The sequence below is a fragment of the Pelodiscus sinensis genome, chromosome 1, assembly GCF_049634645.1.
Source record: "Pelodiscus sinensis isolate JC-2024 chromosome 1, ASM4963464v1, whole genome shotgun sequence".
NCBI classification, from domain to species: Eukaryota; Metazoa; Chordata; order Testudines; family Trionychidae; genus Pelodiscus; species Pelodiscus sinensis.
Genome location: NC_134711.1, coordinates 99,844,816 through 99,866,252, shown reverse-complemented (window position 1 = coordinate 99,866,252; position 21,437 = coordinate 99,844,816). Strand labels below are relative to the sequence as shown.

Genomic DNA, 21,437 nt, shown 5'->3' with positions numbered 1-21,437 from the left:
ATCTTTCAAAAGAAGGTTCAGACTGGCATATTGTTACATTCAAAGACAGTAGCTCTATTGTGAGTTTTCAGTCTTACTGCTATTAAAGTCAGGGAGAGTTTAACCAGTGCATTCAACAGGAGTAGGCTCAAACCCAGAAGCAGCAGTTGGACTGAACATAAGAATGTAAGAATGGCCATCTTGGGTCAAACCAATGGTCCATCTAGCCCAGTAGCCTGTCTTCTTGACAGTAGCCAGGGCTGGATACTTCAAAGGGAATGAACAGAACAGTGCAATTTGTCAGATCCTTTGTCCAGTCCCAGATACTGGCATGTGTGCCTTTATAAACAGTCCAGGTTTGCTATGTGAAAGAGAGACAAATGCAGTGGATATTGCACAGAGTCAGATTGTAAAATTGTAACTTTACTGCTGTTTCCCCATCTGTTTGCTTATTTGCTGATTGGATACTCTGTTAACCTGTCCAGTCCGCTGCTTCAGCAGAAGCGATCCAGATTCTTGTGCAGCACAATGACAGAGAGAAAAGGGATCTCTGGAGGGAAAGAATTTTGAGAAACAGAAACAGATCAGTGTGTATACATATTTTTAAATATAACTTTGACTTTATTCCAGAAAGTTAAAAGAAATAGGGCCTGAGTCTACAGTTATTTTTCAGACAAAACATTATTGATTTCAAAGGTAATTTTTCCCAGGTAAGGACTACAGGGTCAAAGCTATAATTTAAGGGATGTTACATAACTGGTGAGTTTAACAGATGGGATTTATTTGTTTTGGATAGCACATCATGTTACACAAATGTACACTATACAAAAGTATATGTTGCACTAACACTAATTTTTCTAAATAGTCCAGAATTTCTTTCATCTGTTTCTGAGCTGTATGTAATCTCTGTTTTATCATTTAGACATATTCCTAGGAATGTCACAAAAATATCATGGATACAGTGCACTGTACTACTGATATTTTTATGGCATATAAATAAGTAAACATTATGGTAATCATATAGCACACTAGTTCAGTACAATTTTCTACTTTTATCACTTTGCATATAACATCCTTAGGCTTGAAATCTAGACTGTCAGCAGTTAGAAATTTTACCTTATTTCTTTAAACATTTTATTGACAATAATAGACAAAATAACAAGTATTTCATTTTACTGTTGCTGAAATGTTTTCTGTTCATAGATGTTATTTATTTCTGATAAACCTCAGCATTTACTTAATCTACCAGATGTACTTAAAATGGCAAACAGTTGAGCTGCTTACTACAATAGTGTGGCAGGTTTGTTTATCTACAAGGATGCTGAAAAAGCTCATGTTGTAATTTGTAAAAGATCTTCCAAAATTTTGGAAGATGACAAATTATATAAACATAGAATTCCATTAAAACTATTGTATTTTTCATACACTCTCTCCCCAAAGAAAAATTTAAAAATATTTTTTTACAGTTCTTTGAGCTAGATTCCTAATAGTAGCTGGTTTGTTATAAGAATTCATAATCATTGTCTTGTTTCATTTTCTGTAGATACAGTATTTATAAACAATGAGAATCGGATACAAAACCCATTGAAATCAGTAGAAAGACTCCCTTTGACTTAAATTGACTTTCAATCAGGTCCAATAGAATTCATCATGAATTTGTTGTCATGACTTAATTGACTATTTTGGAGAGAGTTGTTAGCTTTATGAGTGAAGCCAAGGTTGCTTGTCACTTCAATAGCTCAATGATAATAATGGATGATGTGAAAAATTATAATTGGTATTAATCATATTTAAAAGATTAAGTTGAAAAATAAATTAAGTGGGTACCATTTCAACTGAGAATAAATACCCATACTAATATTCTAATTCTGCAGTTTTATATCATGGAATAATTACCCCAGGAGAACCATTCTTCTTGTCCGGGAAGAAACAGGTTTATAAAAAGCATATTCCACTGGACATTACCATCCATTCCATTCCTCTCTTTTTACATCAAAATGTATTTGCATGTAGAGTGTGTCTTCTTTAATTGCTTTTAGATTGTACTAGCTAGTGTCTCATGGCATACATTGGCTATGTCACATGAGCAAATAAGGCCAAATTAATCAAGAATTTAGGAGCTAACATTAGAGTTATGCAAAGTTGAGGCAAGAATGTATACTTTCTCATTAGACATAAAGCCATGCATAGATGTAAAAAAAAAAAAGTGTAATATATGCAACTCCTTTCAAGGGGTGATCTGCATCTCAGAAGATCAGTAGAATTATTGAAAGAACAGAGGTATCATGTTACCCATTTTATTTTAAAAATTACTGCTTATTGTAAACTAGATTTCTATTCTGAATTACTACTTAGAACATCAATACAGGCTGACACTTGGCATGCAAATTCTAAGGGAGAAATACTAATTTTGTTGAAGTCAGTAGGACCAGTGGGTATGTCTACATGAAGTTAACCACCTGCAGCTGTCTCATGCCAACTGACTAGAGTTTGTGGGGCTCTGGCTAAGGGACTGTTTAATTGAAGCATAGACTCTTGAGCTCACTCAGGCTGCAGTTTGAGCTCTGGGAACCTCCTACCTCACGGGGTCCTACAGTCTGAACTTCAGTCCAAGTCTGAACAACCCCTGCGAGTCAAAGTCAGCTGGCAGAAGCCAGCTGCAGTTGTTCAACTGCAGTATAGGTTTACCCACTGGGGCCAATATTTCACCCTTCGAGACAAATAAATTCTCTATGAGCATAACTCTTTTGACTTCAAATTCAGTTTCAACAGAGTTACACCAGCAGGAAATGTACCCCTTTGAATAGAAATGACATTTTTAAATTCAAAAATATCAACATGGCCATTTTTAAATTGCAGAAATGCCCCAACATTGATATTTCCAATACTGGAGGCATTCAAATGTACAATTTAAAAACTTACACCTGTGAAGAAAATTAAGCTAGAATGAACTCCAATCATTTTAGATATTTTTGAATATTTCTCTTCTAAAATGGCTGCTAGCATTACAATTGTTTAATGCCCATACACAATACTACATATGTAAAATACTTAAAGCTAATGGTTCCTTTAGTTTAGAGCAAATGGCATGCCTTAACTAATGTAAATATGTATTTGTGAAAGGTGCTTAAGAAGGCACTGGTGTGTAACTAGTATATACTTGATAATTTTGCCTTTTAGAGTTTCAACATATGTGTGTGTGTGTGTGTGTGTATATATATATATAAATATATATATAATGGTGTGTGGGTGTGTTTTTTTCTGTGTTGAAAAACACAAACATATATATATATATGTTTTAGCTTCTTCTGAAGCTAAGTTTGAAAACTTTTATCCTAAAAGTCAATTGTACAATTTGACTGGCTCCACTACATATCCTAGATTAATTACAGAAGCCAGTCATATTGGTGCATATTAATAAAGATTTCACATATTAATGATATTTTGAAGTGTTATTGGATCCCTGCCTTTTACTTTCCATGTGCTTCTCTTTCCTACATATTTTACATGACTAAGGATTAAAACATCATCTTGTCATAATTGTGAACATAATTTCAACCAACAAATTCTCTACTTTGGTGTCAGCAGTTAAGTGCTTACGTCTTTCTCTCTCTCTCTCTTAGTTGCACAGTAAGGATGTTTGAATGTATATTGCCATCTAAGGTAAGCTTTCATATGGTTCTTGCATATGAAGCTTATGTCTGTTTTCACGTCATACAAAGCCTGCCAAGTATGGCATGATTTTCATTATGTCATTTAATGAAAATGTTTTTAAATCAATAATTTGAATGTATATTACATTATGCTTCAACTACTAATCCTTAATCTTTCCAATAATAGCATGTTGTTATAGTAACTACCTTTGGTGGTACATCCACTTACCTTCTGCTATTGAAAATGCTTCAGCTAAATTTAACAGAGCATGTGTTAGGTTAATTACTTACCATAGAGAAAATACAAGTAATACAAGAGCATTTTTCATTTACAGTCAGTTACTTGCATCTACAGATAGACTTCTAAATAAACAAAATCATTTTATATCACTTAATTGTATTTTAAAAATGAATGAATCTTATAAACATTTGCATTACACATGTTTTAAAGAATGCTATAAAGCATGCCATTTTTGTCTGTATTGTGTATTTACCTAAGATGAGGAAAGCACAGTTCTGAAAGAGTTATAGAGTTCAATGATGTAGCTCACTTAGAGTTACAATTAAATAATATCTCTTTAGTAGGATAATTATATCTTAATAATGGAGAAACTGGCTTGTTCTATATTGTATAAATAGAAGAAAATTTATCAATATTGGATGAGTCAGTTTGAGCTGAAATATACGGTTTGTTCGGTTAAAGAGAATGATGTGTTCATCTTGAAAAATATACTTTTGCTTTAAAACTTTTGGTGTGCCACAGAAATGCTTCAGAAGGTAAGTGTTTTTATTAGTGGGTGTGTTTGCACCTTGCAGAAGTGAACATCCATGCAGACTTATAACAGGTACAGTAGTAAAGCAGCTTCCTTCTCACACATACCAACCTCCCCTATCAAGGAGGAATGATCTTTAACATTTTCAGCAAAATATTTATCATTTTCCCATTGTCCCTCTATGACAGTTTGTGGGGTACCCAAGACTGAGAGTTACTTTATTACCCCCTGCCTCTAACAAGAGGTAGCCTTGTCTCTGATGGTTGGGTATTAGCTCTTTCACATCACCAGCCTGTTAGCCACTCAAGTACTTTTCTGTTGGCTAATCCAGTCCTGTCATCATCTTGTAAGTTATCATTAGGTGCATGCTAGTTCCCGAGTCCCTTATATTTATTCTCCTGTGCTATCCAGCCCTGACACTGGCTACTCACAGAAATCCCAGGGCCTCTGTTCTCAGAGGAACACCACACCCCAGTTTGCTAGTTTTACCTAAAACCACTGTTCCCATAAAAACACACTGCAGGTGTGAGCACTTACAATAAAACAAAATTAGGTTTATTAAAGAAAGGAGAGTTAACTAGAAACCTACAAGAATGGTAGAAACATGGTACAATACTAAACAAAATAATAAAAAGCAAAACTGGGTCTAAAACAGATCCTTTACTGTCCCATATACAGTGGAAAAAGTAAAATTTTCTTATGTTTCTAAATTAATTAAAATCTGTTTTAGAGATCTTGGACCAAACTGTGCTCTCCATTACACCATGTGAAATTTTTAATAACTCCTCTGTCTTCATGATAACTCAGGTTTGCACTGTGATAGAGTAATTAAAAACAGGTTTGACCCTATCTCTTTACCCATACAGTGCCAGATCCAAAGCAATGTGCCTTCCAAGCCCTAGATGTTGACTGTGCTGTGGGATGCTTATTCAATAGACACTGCAGTAGGGATGTAAAATCCCATTTAATTGGTTAATGGGTTAAATGTGATGTTTAACTGGTTAACCAATTAAAGGGATGGCAGGAGGGGGGGTCTCTCTGGCCAGGCTGGGCTGTAGTGGCTTCTCTCCCACCTACTGCAGCTGGGTTGGAGCCCCCCATCCCCGCAGGCAGCAGCTGTCCTGAGCAGCCCCGGCCTGTGACATGCACAGGCTTGCTGCAGGCAGTTGTTGGAGCAGCCCTCTGCCTAAAGTGGGCGGAGAGCTGCTCCAGCCCCACATGGGTTAACTAGAACTGGTAAGCATTACCTGTTAAGGGGGTGTTTACTGGTTAACCTTTCACACCACAGCCTGTCATTAAGTTCCAGAATAAGCTCAACTCCCATGAGATAGGAAACAGAGCTTTCCAGTAAGTCAGAAGGGATAAAGCAACGCGTGGCAGAGTGAGACCTCAGTTGTTATTGAGACTTGTGGGAACTACCATAATATAAATGTTTACATATAAAGCTGAAGGCAACTGGGAAACAATCACATCACTATGAATAAAAAAACAGGACACTATAGCACTTTAAAGACTAACAAGATGGTTTATTAGGGGATGAGCTTTCGTGGGCCAGACCCACTTCCTCAGATCAAACAGTGGAAGAAAATCGACATGACCATATATATCAAAGGATACAATCAAAAAAATGAACACACATGAAATGGACAAATCAAATTTCAGAACAGAGGGGGGATGGGAGAGGGAGGTAAATATCTGTGAGCTAATGATATTAGAGGTGCTAAGTGGGGAAGCTATCTTTGTAATGGGTAAGATAATTAGTGTCTTTGTTGAGACCTAGGTGTAAAATGTCAAATTTAAGCTAGACCAGACTAATATGGCTACATTTCTATTACTATCACTATGAATGGCAGCCCACTAGACACATTCTTCCATGATATCTCCTCAAACTTTGTGGGGGGTCTTACAGCTAGGGGTTTCATGGGCTCCAGAAGCTACCACTATATGTTTGTAGGAGAGGTCACAAATGGGCCATAATTTTAAGGGAAACTGTGACAGACTTTGAACGCTGGTAATTGATTTATATTTTCAAGTTGCTTCCTGCAATAAGGAAAGCTAGATATATCGCCCCTATAAAACTCACTACAGAGATGTGTCCTGGCATTTTCGCTTTTCCTCAGAATCCAGGAAGTGGCAAAATGGGGGAAGTGTATTCATGGCTCCCCTCTAAATGCTGACCCTGTCAAATTTTTCCATGTACAGTAACTTCCCTCTGCATAATACAGAATAGGAGCATCTGGCTTTAGTGAGTTCCTTATGGGCATGGTATCAGAAACAGGTTTCACTTTCAGGAGTTCCTGATCCTTTGCTTAAACAATAATAAGTCCTAATGCCGTATTGAAGCTAAAAATGAAAGGTCAGTATTGAATCTTAGGAGAAGAGATTTTTTTTTTTAAAATATAGAAACAGGAATAATATTTATGCCAATCCTTCTTTGTTTATTTCTGAATTTATGGTCAGATTTTAAAGAACTGGAAAATCAGGCTAAATATGTAGGTGTCTACACATGGACTTCAGAACCTAAATTCAGGCATCTATTTTTCAAAATCCTGGCATTTTTGCACAGTACTTTCATACATATAAATACACATATTTCAGTCAAAATCCAAGAGGCTTAGTAAATATTTTGCTAAGTGTTTATTATAAAATCTAGCACTAATGACATGAATGTCTTTGCAGTTCTTGCCTTTTTTTTCCTGTGTTCTCTGCACTGGACTTTCATAGTCAAATTCCACCCTTAGATACATCTCATGCAGGCATTGTTAGGGATGAAGTATATGCACCATTTATTGGTGGGTTTGCATTGGGTGCAACTGATGACAGAATCTGGCAAAATACACCCCTTTCAAGGGGCTAGCACAAGTTCTATGCACCACTTAAAACCCCAATATAAGGCTTAAGTTATGAGTAACCTTTGTGCTGGCCCTTTGCTCAGGAGTAAATTTCACCATGTATCAAGAGAAAATATAGCACAGGACTGACAAAATCTCTGTCACTTTACTGGGTCAATATTTTCACAGAGAGCCAGAAAAATACTTTAAAAATCTCTTTATCTTGGTAGCTTTAACCATTTGATTATCTTGTTCCTTGTCCATAGGTGGGCTTTCCTTCTTCAGACTATTAATGCAAGGGGTGCCTCCGCATATCATTCATTCATATATGCAAGAAGTGCAAGCAGGCAACTCTGAAGGAAAGTGAGAGCCTGTCCACAGTGCTTTCCTGCCACAGCATTGGAAATTGGCAGCCAGCATTACACAGTTTTAATTCTTGCAATAGCAGCACAAGTGTGCCTCCCTGCTTCCTCCCCTTCCCCGTTCCTGCTGCTGAAAAGAAAATGCACGCATGAATTGCTTTGGGGTTGAAATTGAAGCCAGGACAAATTCTGTAATGTTCAGCATTGTTTTCTGTTTGACATTGTGTTTTGTTTGTTTGTTTTTTTAAATGAGGAGAAGCAGCTGTGTAATAAGCATGAGAAGACAATCTTCTACTTTGTACTTTTTAGTGCTACACATATTTTTGTCCGAGTGAAAGTAGAGTGATCAACCAATGGCAATCCAGTAGGGCCTTGACATATATACCTCTTTTGATAATGGATCTTACTCATTTAACCATAATTTAAAAGAACTTAAAAGGTTTTACTGTTAACTGTTTAATTCACATGCATTTAATGGTCTTTTCAGTTGAATATTTCTTCCCCAAAAGGATTGTATTTCTTAAGACTCACCACCAATCAAGTTTCTTTCAACTGAAATTAAAGTGTTTTATTTAATGTACAATAAACATGAAGTGTTTAAGATGTACCAAAATCCTGTTTTTTGATTTGTTATACATTATCTCACCATATTATAATTTGGCATTAACTTTCCACATTGCAGAAGTGCCAGACTGGGGTGCACGGTGTTGCATAAGCACTTATGAAAACATGATCTTTGACCAAAGAGCTTACAGTCTATGACAATGGCATACAAAAGTTGGGGGAAATGTATACCATCAGATATGTACAGTAGACTTCCGATAATCGGGCACCTTTGGGACCTAGGAAGTACCGAATTATCGGATATACTGGAGTGTCAGGAGGCACTGCATACTCCCAACCCAATCCCCCTCTTCCTCCAACCTTATGCTTGGGTCCCGGAGATGACAATACAAACGCACGTCTCCATCCAGGCACAGGGAACGTGGGCTGAGCGGCCAGCTTTTCAATCAGCTGGCCAGGATGCCGTGCGTATCCCAATCCCCCTCCCTGCTCCCTTCCCCTTCCCCAGAGCCAAACACTTCCCCTCCCTGCTGTAACCCACGTGAGAGCGGCTGACCTGAGTGGTTCCAGTTTCCATCAGGAGCGCTTGCCATTTTGATACCGCACTATCAGGAGTGCCGGACAACTGGGTGCTGGACTGTTGGAGTTTTACTGTACTATGTTATATTTGTAGAGTTTTTAATTCTAATGGGAACAGTGAAAATTCTCATTATTTCAACATGTCCCTCCCTAATTCACTAATTCCTTATACACATCAGATGTGTAAGTCATAACCATGCTGCTATCAAGTTTCTTTCCTCATCATGCAAGATGAAAATGAAGGCTTAGGGTACGTCTACATAGCATGCTTATTTCGAAATAATCTATTTTGGAATTTTTGTTTGAAACATCTTATTTTGAAAAAGCACTTCTGCACTACAGAGAAGCCTCAAAATTAGTCCAAGGCTGGCTTCCCTAATGTTAACGTGAGACCTTGATTTAGAGCCCTAGGAGAGGCACTGGGGAGTAATTACTCTGAATGGCCCCAGGGAGGAGCTACTTCGAAATAGCAGCAGGGGAGCATCCACACTACTGCTATTCCAAAATAGTTATTTCAGAATAGGTGTTATTTCTCGTGGAATGAGGTTTACAGATTCCAAAATAAGCTGTCTGTTGTTTCGAAATTATTTCAAAATAATGGAATTGCTGTGTAGACGCTTGCATTGTGTGGGTTTTTTTTTTTTTTTAAATAATGTCCTTGCAGGATGGGGGTTAGGATGGAAGGAGACTTCGCATGCTCCCCTCACCCCCAGGCCCTGATTGGCCTGGGGGTGAGGGGGAATGCCCAAAGTCTCCTCCCGCCCTGAAGGGGCTTGGCACTTAGAGTTAACTACCATCTGCTGCTCAGCTGATGGGTGACTCTAGGCGCAGTGCTCCCCTGCAGGGTGGGGAATGACTTCACACGCTGCCCCACCCAGATTGACCTGGAGGCAGGAGGAGGGAGCATGCAAAGCCTCCTCCCACCGCCAGAGGCGTGGGTGCTTAGAGGGAACCACCAGCTGTTCAGAACAGCTTGCGGTTCTCTCTGGAGGGGGCAGGGGCAAAGACTTCAGGTGCTCCCCCACCCACAGACCAATCAGGGTCTGTGGACAGGAAAACAAGGAAGTGTCCTAGCTCTGCCCCTTCTGGGGTGGCCTGGGACCACTTTAAAATTTTCTGAAGTGGCTCCAGTCTAAAATTATTGCCCACCCCCGTCTATGGCTTGCATTCCATCTCTTTCATCATCCTTTCCAGTTTTTCTGCATCCTTTCTATAAACTGGTGATCAGACAATATTATTGTTCATACAACAATGTCCCTCTGAACAGCAAGCACTGTGAGTTGAAGTTAAAAAGACAGACCTTTGCCCTGAGGAAATTACAACATAGGGAGTCTCAAACTTTTTCACAGTATACTACAGTGTATTTACAGAAGTTATCTTACGAAGCGCCTCCCTCTTATTCATGACAGTGCAAATCAACTCCCCTCTCATAGGCAATCAGACTGACAACTTCCTCTTATTTGCTCTGCTTGCCAGAGGGCTGTTACACAATTGCAAAGATTTATGTGAAAAAAATAACATTAGGAAGATACTGAATGTATCTATCTTCTAATGCAATTTGGTAACTAGAAATAATAATAAGAAACCAATACCTTATGAACAGCCAGTTTTAAACAGACAATAAGTAGCTACTTCATTGATCAGCAGTTGTTGAGATTCCATTGTCTGAGAACCTCCAAATCAGATAAAACATGATGACAAGACACAGGAGGAGACACTATCAACCTGTGAATAAGAAGGCTTATAATATTACAGTAGAATCTCAAAAATTACAAACACAAGAGTTATCAACCACACCCTTCACTTTGAATCAGAAGTACACAATCAAACAGCAGGAGAGACATTCCCTCCCCCCCCCCAACCACTCTCCAAAAAAGCATATAGGCTACGCCTACACTGGCACCCTTTTCTGGAAATGCTTAAAACGGAACAGTTTTCCGTTATAAGTATTTCCGGAAAAAACGCGTCTACATTGGCAAGATGCTTTTCCGGAAAAGCACTTTTTCCAGAAAAGCGTCCATGCCAATGTAGATGCGCTTTTCCACAAAAAAGCCCCAATCGTCATTTTCGCGATCGGGGCTTTTTTGCGGAAAAGAAATCTGTGCTGTCTACTCTGGCCCTTTTCCAGAACAGTTTTCCGGAAAAGGACTTTTGCCCGAATGGGAGCAGCATAGTTTTTCCGGAAAAGCACTGATGAATTTACAGTAGATCGTCAGTGCTTTTCCAGAAATTCAAGGGGCCAGTGTAGACAGCTGGCAAGTTATTCCGGAAAAGTGGCAGATTTTCCAGAATAAGTGGCCAGTGTAGACACAGCCATAGAGTACAGTACTATGTGAAATGTAAACTACTAAAAAAAAGGAAAGGTATTTTAAAAAGTTGCAACAAGATAAGGAAACTTTCTATGCTTATTTTATTTAAATTAAGATGGTTAAATGAAGAATTTTTCTTCTGCATAGAAAGTTTCTATGCTCTATTAAGTCAATGGTCAGTTGAAAGAACAATCATTCTGTTTTGTTCAGAGTTATAAAAATGGATGTAAAATCCCATTTAAAATGTTAACTGGTTAAACTATATGGTTAACCAGTTATCCAGTCTGCCACAACACACCACAGGCAGTGGGCTGCTCCAGCCCAGACAGGCCAGAGTAGCCCCACTGCATCAGCCAGGCCAGGTGCCAGTTAACTGGTTACATGTGCATGTGAATGAACCAGTGATGGTGTGGCTCATCTGGTTAGGTCCTGTGATGGTATTGTGGTGTAGATATGTGGGCAGAGTTGGCACCAAGATTTGTTTCATTCCCATGGTGTTCATAATTGTATGGTTCTCTAGTATTTCACTATTTAGCTACATACTATATACACACAGAAAGGTCATTTATTTTATATAGTGGAATTATCTTTATAGATGTAAAGAAGTAGCTTAGAAAAGAGACAAAAGCTTATGTATGGACACTAGCAGAAGTTCTGCCATCAGCTGTTATTTCCATAGAGATGCATCGCAGTACTGAATACTGCAATCAGTGCCATGTACCAAACATGGTGCTTTGACTTCTGGTACATTACCACTGAGATTTCAGCTCTTGAAGGGCTGAGAACACAAAGTAATCAAGCACCTGTGTCTCAAGGAAATAAACGCAAATGGAAATGCATAATAAAAATTATTTGTAAGGGATAGCATTGCACATTTTATTTGCGTTACAAAAAAAACTCAAACTGCACAGAATTATACCTTTAGACCAAAGTACAATCCTTTTTACTGTTAGTTGATCAAATATTTCTTTAAAACAGTGTAGCACTTGATTTGGAGTTGACACCTGAATTCTATTCCTGGTTCTGTGACTTAACTGCTACATGCCTATGAGCAAGGCCCTTCACCTCTGTGTCTCACTCCCCATCTGTTAAAGGGGGATAATAATACCTACATTCCTTTGTAAAGTGCTTTCAAATATGTGCTAAGATATCATAAGTCCTAAGAAGTAGTAGCACCTAAACATACATAGGTTGCAGTATATTAAACACCAAAGAGAGGGCGCCTTCTTTTTCTGTTAGGTATTGGGAGCTTACTCCCCTCCCCTCTTTTTTTCTCTACTCTGCTCATCTGATGAAATGGGTTTTGCTCATGTCTACATAGCAGCGTTATTTTGGAATAATTGACATTGTTGAAACAATGCCAAGCTGGAGGACTCCTGTAACCCTCATTATATGATAATCTCCTCCTCCCCAATATATGCTCCATTGTAAACAACTTCAATCTCTGTTCACTGTAATCACTAAATCCATCTATGCTGTTACTGAAATAATGATGAAATAATGTTGAAATAATTCGAGCTGGAGGACTGCTTACTTTGACTCCCGGAACTGTCATTGTACAAAGAATAAGGGAAGTCAGGGGAAGAGTGTGCGATCTCAAAATAACTGCGCTGTAGACAATGCCAAAAGTTGAAATAAGCTATTTTGACTTAAGCTACGCATTCATCTTATTATTATTTTGAATTTAGCCCTGCTGCTTAGATGTGCCCTGTGGTGCTACAGGACTACTTTGTTTCTTTAAAGTTACAGACTAACAGGGCTACCCCTCTGAGACACAAGATGTGTCTAAACAGCACCCTAAACTCAAAATAAGCTATGTAATTTTGTGCTAGCCAATTGTGTATCTTATTTTGAAATAACATGCTATTTTGAGCCATCCCTTATCCCTTGTGCAACTAGGTTTACCATGATGGTGAAATAACTGGTGCACTATTTCAAAAATAGTTTGAAATAACAGGTGGCTTGTTTAGATGCGGGGTAGCTATTTGGCATCCCGAAAAAGCCATGCAGTGTAGACTTACCTAAAGACAGGGATGCCACTTTAAAGTACAGCACAAGTTGTCTCCCTAATATTGGAAAATGTGATCTGCAGAGACCACAAGTTTTAGCATGGCATGCTGTGACGGGGAGGGGGAGTGGGGTGCAGCAGCTGATCTGATGATCACAGGTGACCTGTCCCCATTTAGTTGTCACTGAGGGGGTAGGCGCTCTGCGGGCAGGAGACCACTACCTAGAAGTGGTTACACACCCAGGAGGAGTACGGGGAGCTTATTGGGCTCAGCTTGTGGAACAACGGGTGTGTGTGTGTAGGGGGGGAGGCTGTTGCCACTGCCAGCTCCATGCGGGAGACCGCAGAGGGCGGAGCCGCCCAGCTCCTTGTGGGGCAGGTGAGCAGCCCTGCCCGCTGTGGGGGGAGGAGCTGCCGGCCCGCTGTGGGGCGCGGGGAGGAGGCGCTGCCCGGCTCCCCGAGGGGGCAGCAGAGGGAGGAGCTGGGTCCCAGGCGGGGCGGACGCGCGGCCGCTCAGGGCCCGAGGGCCGCAGGTCAAATAGTGGCGGCTCCGGGCGGCGGCTGCGCCCTGCCTGAGCCCGCCCCCGCCCTGCGCCGAGCGGCCCGGCGGCGGCGCCCCGGGAGCAGGCCAGGCCCAGGCGCCGAGCGAGCCGCTGCCATGGCCGGGCTGTGGGCGCCGGCCAAGCCGCTGAGCGCGGCGCAGCTGAGGCGGCTGGAGCAGCATCGCTACAGCGCGTCCGGGCGCTCGCTGCTGGAGCCGCCGCTGCAGCTCTACTGGGCCTGGCTGGTGGAGCAGGTCCCGGCCTGGCTGGCCCCCAACACCATCACCCTGAGCGGCCTCCTGCTCAACCTGCTCACCACGCTGCTGCTCATCGCCTACTGCCCCAGCGCCACCGAGCAGGTACCGCCCGCCCGCCCGCCAGCGGCGCCCCGAGCAGCTTCTGCCTCCTCCAGCCTCACTGGGGCCCCTGCCCGGGCGAACTCGGGCCGTGTCCTCGCTCCCCTCCCGCCCCCGCAGTCACCTCGGTACGTGTCCCCTTGGCCTGGCGTCACCCCCATCCTAAGCCCTTCTTCCCAGCCGCACTGGCACCCCTCTGAAATCACCCCCTTGTGTGCCCGGGCTGCCCCACCCCCTGGCTGATACGCCTCCACTCCACGTACCTACAGTGCTCCTCCAAAGTACCCTACCGTTTCCCCCACCGTGTCGCCTCTTTTACCCCACAGTAACTGCCAACCCATGCCCACCACACACAGTGGTAATCCCAATTATAACCACCTCTAGCCCGCTCTCACCCTCTGCCTTGTGTCCCACTTCCCCACACAAACGTTCTCCTCCTCCCCAATATATGCTCCCTTGTAAACAACTGCAATCTCTGCTCACTGTAATCACTAAGTCCATCTATGCTGTTACTGACCTGCCCCCACAGTCCCTGCTTTGACTGAAACGTCCCCAGCAACTCTAGCACTCAACCCTTTTTTCTGTTTTGTGTGCATTGTATATTCCCCTTGTGAGAGGGTGTATAACCTTTTCTCTTATGTAAATATCAGTCGCACAAATAGAGCCTGTCTCCCTAACACATACTGTAGTCTCCAGGTGTAACACACAGAGCGCACTCATTGCAAAACAGATTCCTACACACATTGCGAACCTGCTCCCATGGTAATCCCAATGGTAAACCCACAAATGCTGTAAAAAACACAACTGTAGCTGTGATTCTAAAGACAGTGTTTTGATCAAGACTGGGCACACAGTAAATCCTAACTGTGTTGTGAAAATAGTGGCTGGCTTTTGGCCCTTTTCTTTTTCAATGAGATCCACGTCTACGCAGGAAAGACCAAACTATTGTTATACTAACCAACAGACTTTGTACTGTGCAGGGTAGCCGTAGCTGTATCAATCCCAGGATAGTAGAGACAAAGTAGGTGAGGTAATATCTTTTATTGGACCAACTTCTATTGGATTTTATTGGACAAGCTTTTGAGCCCCCAGAGTTGTTCTTCAGGTCTGGGATAGATACTCCCATCATCACAGCAATATGCCAGGTGGAAAACAGATGCTTTAGCATACATAGTTGCCACTTATAATAAAGGGTCATTCAAGATAGAATGGTTTGCTAACACCTCTGCAGTCACAAGAAAAAAAGAGGGAATTAGTGGGTTACAGACAGTTGTAATAAACCATAAATCCAGTATTTCTATTCAGTCATGAGGCTGAGGACTGATAGGTCAGATGCAGTGTGGCAGATGACTGAAATGTGTTTGTCCATAGATTATAAGGTGTTTTGACCCTTGCATTTTTAAAGTTGTGTTGATCATTATAGCAATTAAGATATGTCTTTAGGTTTGTGTCTGATCCACATTGAGTTGGTGTGCCTTGGTCTGTGGGGAAGTTGCTTTTGATTTTGATTTCTAATACTTTGACCTACTCCAAAGCTCACTCATTCAATGGAGGAGACCTCCTTTCCAGAGATGAATTGCAAGCCTGTTTTTGACATTTGTAGAGAAAATAATTTGTCATGTGCATTGCCAGCTCTCATAGGCTACGTCTAGACTGGCATGATTTTCCGCAAATGCTTTTAACGGAAAAGTTTTAAGCTTTTGCGCAAAAGGGCTTTTACCCGAACGGGAGCAGCATAGTATTTCCGCAAGAAGCACTGATTTCTTACATGAGATGTTTTTGTGGAAATTCAAGCGGCCAGTGTAGACAGCTGCTTTTGTGTAAAAACTTGCCAGTCTAGACACAGCCATGGATTTTATTTGGAGAATCACAGTATTTGGTGTGCTTAAATTTTAGCTCCTCGAGTTATGGCATTACGTGAAAATCATGGCTTTCTGCAACATCTAGCAGTCGTTTGCTCACAATATCCCACCAATCTCACCAAAAATTCCCAAAGGTTGCATCACTAGTATAGACTGAAATTGCTGGCATTTAAAGTGCCTAATGTTACTCTGGTAACTTAGGCTATATCTGTGTTGCGACTGTAATTTCCATCTTGGGAAGATCTACTGCTCTAGCTCTGATCAAATTGGCATGCCAGAAATAGAAGTGTAGCCATGACAGTGCAAGCAGGGGGAGGGATTAACTGCCCCAAGTACATAGTGGGGATCTGCAACGGCTACACTTCTATTTTTAGTGTATAGCACTATAGTGCACTAACCCAATGTAGTTGTCTGTTCCAAAATACCTCATCCCCTTGTCTCTCTAAGTAATGACAGCTAAATTTTATGAATCATTAAATCATGGCCAGTCCGACAGCATAGTACACTTCAACAGCTCATCTCTATGTAAGTGGGCCCCCAAAGCAATTTCTCATTAAAATTGAGAGTCTTGACTACTTTAATTGTGAGGAGTATTACAACACCGTGTTTCCCTCTCTAACATTGTGAGGCCTTGTCTAGACTACATCCTTTTTTCAATAAAGGGATGTAAATTAGGCATGTTGATATTGCAAATGAAGCCGGGATTTGAATTTCCACACAGATTTCCCGTGCTTCATTTGCATAATGGCAGCCGCTGCTTTTTTTCAAAACGGGGCTTTTTTTGGAGGGGGAGGGGGGGGGAACCCAGCAGTTTACATGGGTCATTTTCGACAGAAATGCCCAGTTTCAAAAGATCCTGTACTCCTCTGTCGAAAATACCCTGTCTAAACTGCCATTTTTTTTTCCCAAAAAGCCCCATTTTGGGGGAAAAAGCGGCGACTTCCATTATGCAAATGAAGCGCGGGAAATTCAAAACCTGCCCACCCAGCTCCTAATATACTTTAAATGCAGTCACAGCAGGGGTAGGTCCCAGACCCCTCTCAAGCCAGGACTGAAGCAGACTGCTGGCCAGTCTGCTAAAACAATGTTTCTCAATCCCCCTCCCCTTTTTTTATATAAAGTTCCCCTTTAAAAAAAAAAAAAAAAAAGTTGTAAGTACCCCCAGTACCTTCAGTTTTCAGACACACACAAATTTTTCTACCATTTTAACACATTTGTGTAAACAACTTAATCGTGGTTGGGCAGGTGATGAAATTTTTGGGTGTAAAAAGTACAAAAATAATAAAGTGCTGTAAAACTTAAAACAAAAATTCAGTTTTCTCCAAATTTCAGTTTTGTTGAGATACCCCCCCCCCCCCAGACTTCTTTCAGGTACCCCTAAGAGTACTGGTACCACTAGTCAAGAAACACTGTGCTAAAACATTTAGTGGCAGGGAGGGGGAAGAGAGGGAAATCCATGTATAGCATTAACCTATAAGTTTTTGCTTATCGGTTAATCGGCTATACTATTACATCCCTAATTTACACAGCTAAAAAAGAAAGAAAAATGTGAACTTCTCATGATAGTGACTTAGCACAGCACTTCCTTGAAAGCTTTTCATAAAGGAAAAATCTGTAGTAAAATAGATTTTTTGGGTAATAGTAAGTATTCTGGAACTGACTATTGATGTTTGTGCATCTGTTTCAGGCACCATTTTGGGTATTCCTCTTGTGTGCCTTAGGACTCTTTGTTTACCAGTCCCTTGATGCTATTGATGGGAAACAAGCCAGAAGAACAAATAGCAGTTCCCCCTTGGGAGAACTTTTTGACCATGGTTGTGACTGTATTTCCACAGGTAACTTAATTTCTTCATTTTTAAAACCCACAGAAAAAACTAAATCCTAGTAAGGTACAGTCTTGGCCTAATGGATAAAAACTGGACTGGGACTTGGACATCCTGGATTCTATTTCTGGCCTCCTGGGTCTCTATGGATAAGTCACTTTGCGTGTTGGGGGGGTGTCTCTGTTTTCCATCTGTAAAATGGAAATAAGGCTACTGACTTTGTAAAGTTCTTTTGAGATCCAGTGATAAAAAGTGCTGTATCAGAGCTAGGTGGTTATTACTTACTTTAACCCAGAGAGTGCAAAACTATTTAGAAGTGGCCTGAGACGCACACAAATACATGTTATCTAGCTTTTGCATGCATACATTGAGAGTATGGTGTGCTCCCCCTATTAATTCTGATTACTTTTTGTAAGCAATACAGTACATACAAAGATTTCCTCAGAGAGTAGAGCAGTATCTCTATGCAGTAGGCTTACCATTATTTGCACTTTTTTAATAATTAGTGTCTACGGTATACCTTTCCACTAAATTCAAGATGACTGACTTATATAAGTAACTATAAGGAATTAAATCTCTCCTGACTTGATTACAATAGTTCTAAGAATTTTTAAATATTTACTTTTCCTTTCATAGTTTCTGATTATGTTGATATGACTCAATTTTTCTATTTAGAAAAAGTTTCATTTCCTTTTTAAGAAGGAAATAAAAAATGATGGGCTAGAATTAAGTTTGCATGGTTGCATGATGTGGTTTTTTTTTTTTTTTAATGGAAGCAAGTTATTGTGCCTTTGTCTCCTGAAGTTGATGCTTTTCTGAATTGCTGTCCGAGTCTCAGTTCTTAACTGACTATTCTTACTACCTGAAATTAATAGCACGCTTTTCTTGTTGTTTGTACTACAAACTGTGATTCATCTTGACAATTTAGCATCACGTTAGAATTGAACTGTATATATTTGTTTTGTATGTACCTTTTCAATAAAGTGTTTCAGAGCCTTCATTTCTTCTGTTGAATACGTTGACAGATATTTGACCCACTAAATAAGCCTCAGGGTTTGTGTAGTACAGATCTGGGAATTGAGCCCTGGTTCTGGGGGTATGGGAATTGGGATTTGCAGAGCTCCTCCTCCTTCCCTGCAGTGACAGCTCCTGCAGCTTTGGTTATAAGTAGAGATTTGAATGGTTAACCGGTAAGCATCACCCTTACCAATTATGATTAACCTGTGGGCTGGAGCAGCCTGTCACACCACCGGAGAGAGAGAACTCCAGCCTGGCCACAGTAGCCCTGCTTGCCATGGGGGTTGGGAGTGGGCCACACTGTGGGGGAGGGGCATACTGGCCTGGCCAGGCTGGAGCAGCCCCTGCCCATGGTGGGGGGGACCAGGCTTGCTGTGCAATGCTGTTAATGGGGGGAGCTGCTTCAGCCCAAGCAGGCTGGAATGGCGCTCTGCCCATCCCAGTTTAAGCAATTAACCAGTTAAACATAACTATTAACCAGTTAACTAACTAAATGGGAGTTTACATCCATAGTTGTAATTGGCTGTCTGAGCTTGTCTCCCTATTTTGGGCATTGACACCTCCAGGGTTGCAATGCTGCTCAGGTTTGGCTCCTCTCCCTCAGAGGAACCAGGTGGGCCAAATTTATGTGAATGGCATGATCTGGTGCAAAGGGTCATAGTGCCCCTTGCTCTTATTTGAGCTGACTGCCTTTACATTGTCATGATGGAAAAGCAGCTGATCCAAACCCGAGTGGCACTGTAACCCCATACTCAATAGACTGAGCAGGGAGCCAGCCCAGACAAACTTGCAAGACTGGAGTTGCCACTCGTGTGACCCTTTACAACTTTCCAATGTCCCAGTTTTGGGTGTCAACTCACAGGTTGAGAAACCCTGATCTAAACCTAATGAGGCAAGGAGCACTACAATGAGTGCTTAGCCATGCATGATGTTATTTAAGGTTACTCAAAACTTCATTTTCTTCCCGTTTTCACAGTATTCCAATTCTCTCAAGATTTTGAAATGAGATTCCCTATATTTGGTCTGCACTTGCTGATGGTGTGATGTGTGTGTTTTGTTTTTAAATAAACCTTGGGAAAAATTATAAAATGTAAAACCTTTTTGTATAATAATTTGTACCTCTTACTATTGTATAACAATGTTACCCAAAATATGGGCATGCCTGGGTGAAAAGGGTGGTGCTGAAAATGTATAAATTTAAGATGGAAAAGTCTCCCACATTCTGGGCTTCAAAGGGTACCATAGGTTTCATTTTCCTGAAGGGGGCTCAGCTTCAAGTCTGGGAAATGCTGTCTTGCAAGTCCCCGTACTATTAATACTATTGCAATCAAGCTTTGCCTAGTGTTTGTCTTTAAAATTGCAGGTAGTATAATTATTGATGGCTAACCATGCATATCTCTGCCTTCCAGTTTTTGTTTCCATTGGAGCCTGCATAGCTGTTCGATTAGGGACGAACCCTGACTGGCTGTTTTTCTGTTCTTTTGTGGGAACATTCATGTTTTATTGTGCTCACTGGCAGACATATGTATCAGGCATGTTAAAGTTTGGAAAGTAAGTAGAACTCTTTTCAGAACTGTACATATTTGTGACCCACCAAGTTTTGATTCTCTTTAAGATTTCACTTTCAGGCAGCTGAGAATGAACTGCTGTTTCACATTTTTGTGTTCCATGGACAAGACTTCAAAAACGTTACCACAAGGAATCTGACCTCAAATTAGCATGATGTCATTTTTTTAATGCTAAAGTTCATACATAGCTTTTTTTTTTCTTTGTATGCTTTATATTAGTGTGAGAATTCTCCAAAAAATGTTGACAGTACCTACTCTCAAAGCCAATGAAAATTGTTCTGTGGATCAGATATAATGTTCATACAGTAAGAATACATACAGTAGCTACTCTGCCATCCAGGAACTTGGCACTTGTTGCAAATATTCTAATGCACGGCAATAGAACTGGTTGAAAATTTTCTAACAACATTTTTTTCTGAGGGAAAATGACAGTTTAGTTAAATTCAACATATGCCAAAGGACCTATGCTGATAAAACTTAAAAATTGAAACAAAGCATCATAGTAGGGTCCGAATAATCCATTTGGCTATAACAGAACAGCATGATTCAATATTTAATTTTGAAATATTTGACTTGCAACATTTTTTCTTCTGGAAATTTCATTTCATGGGAAGTTTTGACTTAACATTTTTCTTAATTGAGATGAGAACTATGAGGTCAGTTTCTTCAAAACTGTAAACATTGTTTTACTTTAGATCATGAGGTTCAAGTTTTGTATGCAAGGTAACAAACCAAAAATAGTTTTCTCTCTTATCCAAGCAAACCATTTTATACAAAGAATTTTTCCCTCATCTGCACCTGCAAGACCAGATCTACCAATTACTGAACTCAGGCTTGGCTCCCGTTTGTCCCTCAATATGCCTTTAGGCAGAAGCAACAGTCTGTTTGCTTCTGCTTTCTCTGAGCCACCGAGAACAAGAAATCCTATAAAGAATTCTAATTTGGCTACAGGTTTGTCACAGCTAGAAACCTCTATTCCTCTTCAGGAGTCTAAGGGCAAAAGTGTTCCAGAAACATGTATTTTATATATGGTTACGTCCTCGTCATCCCCAGATGAGGTGATAGCAGGCCCTTCTAACCCACTCCCATCAGAGGGTTTCTGGGCCCATCAGGAGCTTCTGAAATGGGTCACCACAAACTTGGGGTTGGAACTAAAGGAGTCCACACATAGTCTGACATATCCTGGCCCAGGAGCTTCCTGTAGAGTGGCC

General features: G+C 40.8%; 2 protein-coding genes across 6 annotated transcripts in view; both read left to right on the top strand.

Annotated features, from left to right (window-relative positions):
* Nucleotides 1–7,725, top strand: part of MYBPC1 (myosin binding protein C1) — a 130,630-nt gene extending 122,905 nt beyond the window's left edge. For 3 of the 5 annotated variants that reach the window (XM_006138047.4, XM_075939289.1, XM_075939299.1), the window contains one exon: nucleotides 7,503–7,725. In XM_006138047.4, coding sequence (XP_006138109.2) covers nucleotides 7,503–7,603 — 101 coding nt within the window. In that variant the 3' untranslated portion in view covers nucleotides 7,604–7,725. Of the gene's footprint in view, nucleotides 1–1,853; nucleotides 1,913–3,602; nucleotides 3,643–7,502 lie in introns of all 5 variants that reach the window. The other 2 variants (XM_006138048.4, XM_075939294.1) reach the window with 2 other exon arrangements.
* A 5,770-nt stretch (nucleotides 7,726–13,495) lies between these two features.
* The window catches only part of LOC102458739 (cholinephosphotransferase 1), a 25,212-nt gene continuing 17,270 nt past the window's right edge, over nucleotides 13,496–21,437 (top strand). Inside the window, exons 1-3 of the mRNA XM_006138040.4 lie at nucleotides 13,496–13,959; nucleotides 17,506–17,653; nucleotides 20,068–20,209. Of these exons, the coding sequence (XP_006138102.1) occupies nucleotides 13,717–13,959; nucleotides 17,506–17,653; nucleotides 20,068–20,209 (533 nt within the window). The 5' untranslated portion in view covers nucleotides 13,496–13,716. The remainder of the gene's footprint in view (nucleotides 13,960–17,505; nucleotides 17,654–20,067; nucleotides 20,210–21,437) is intronic.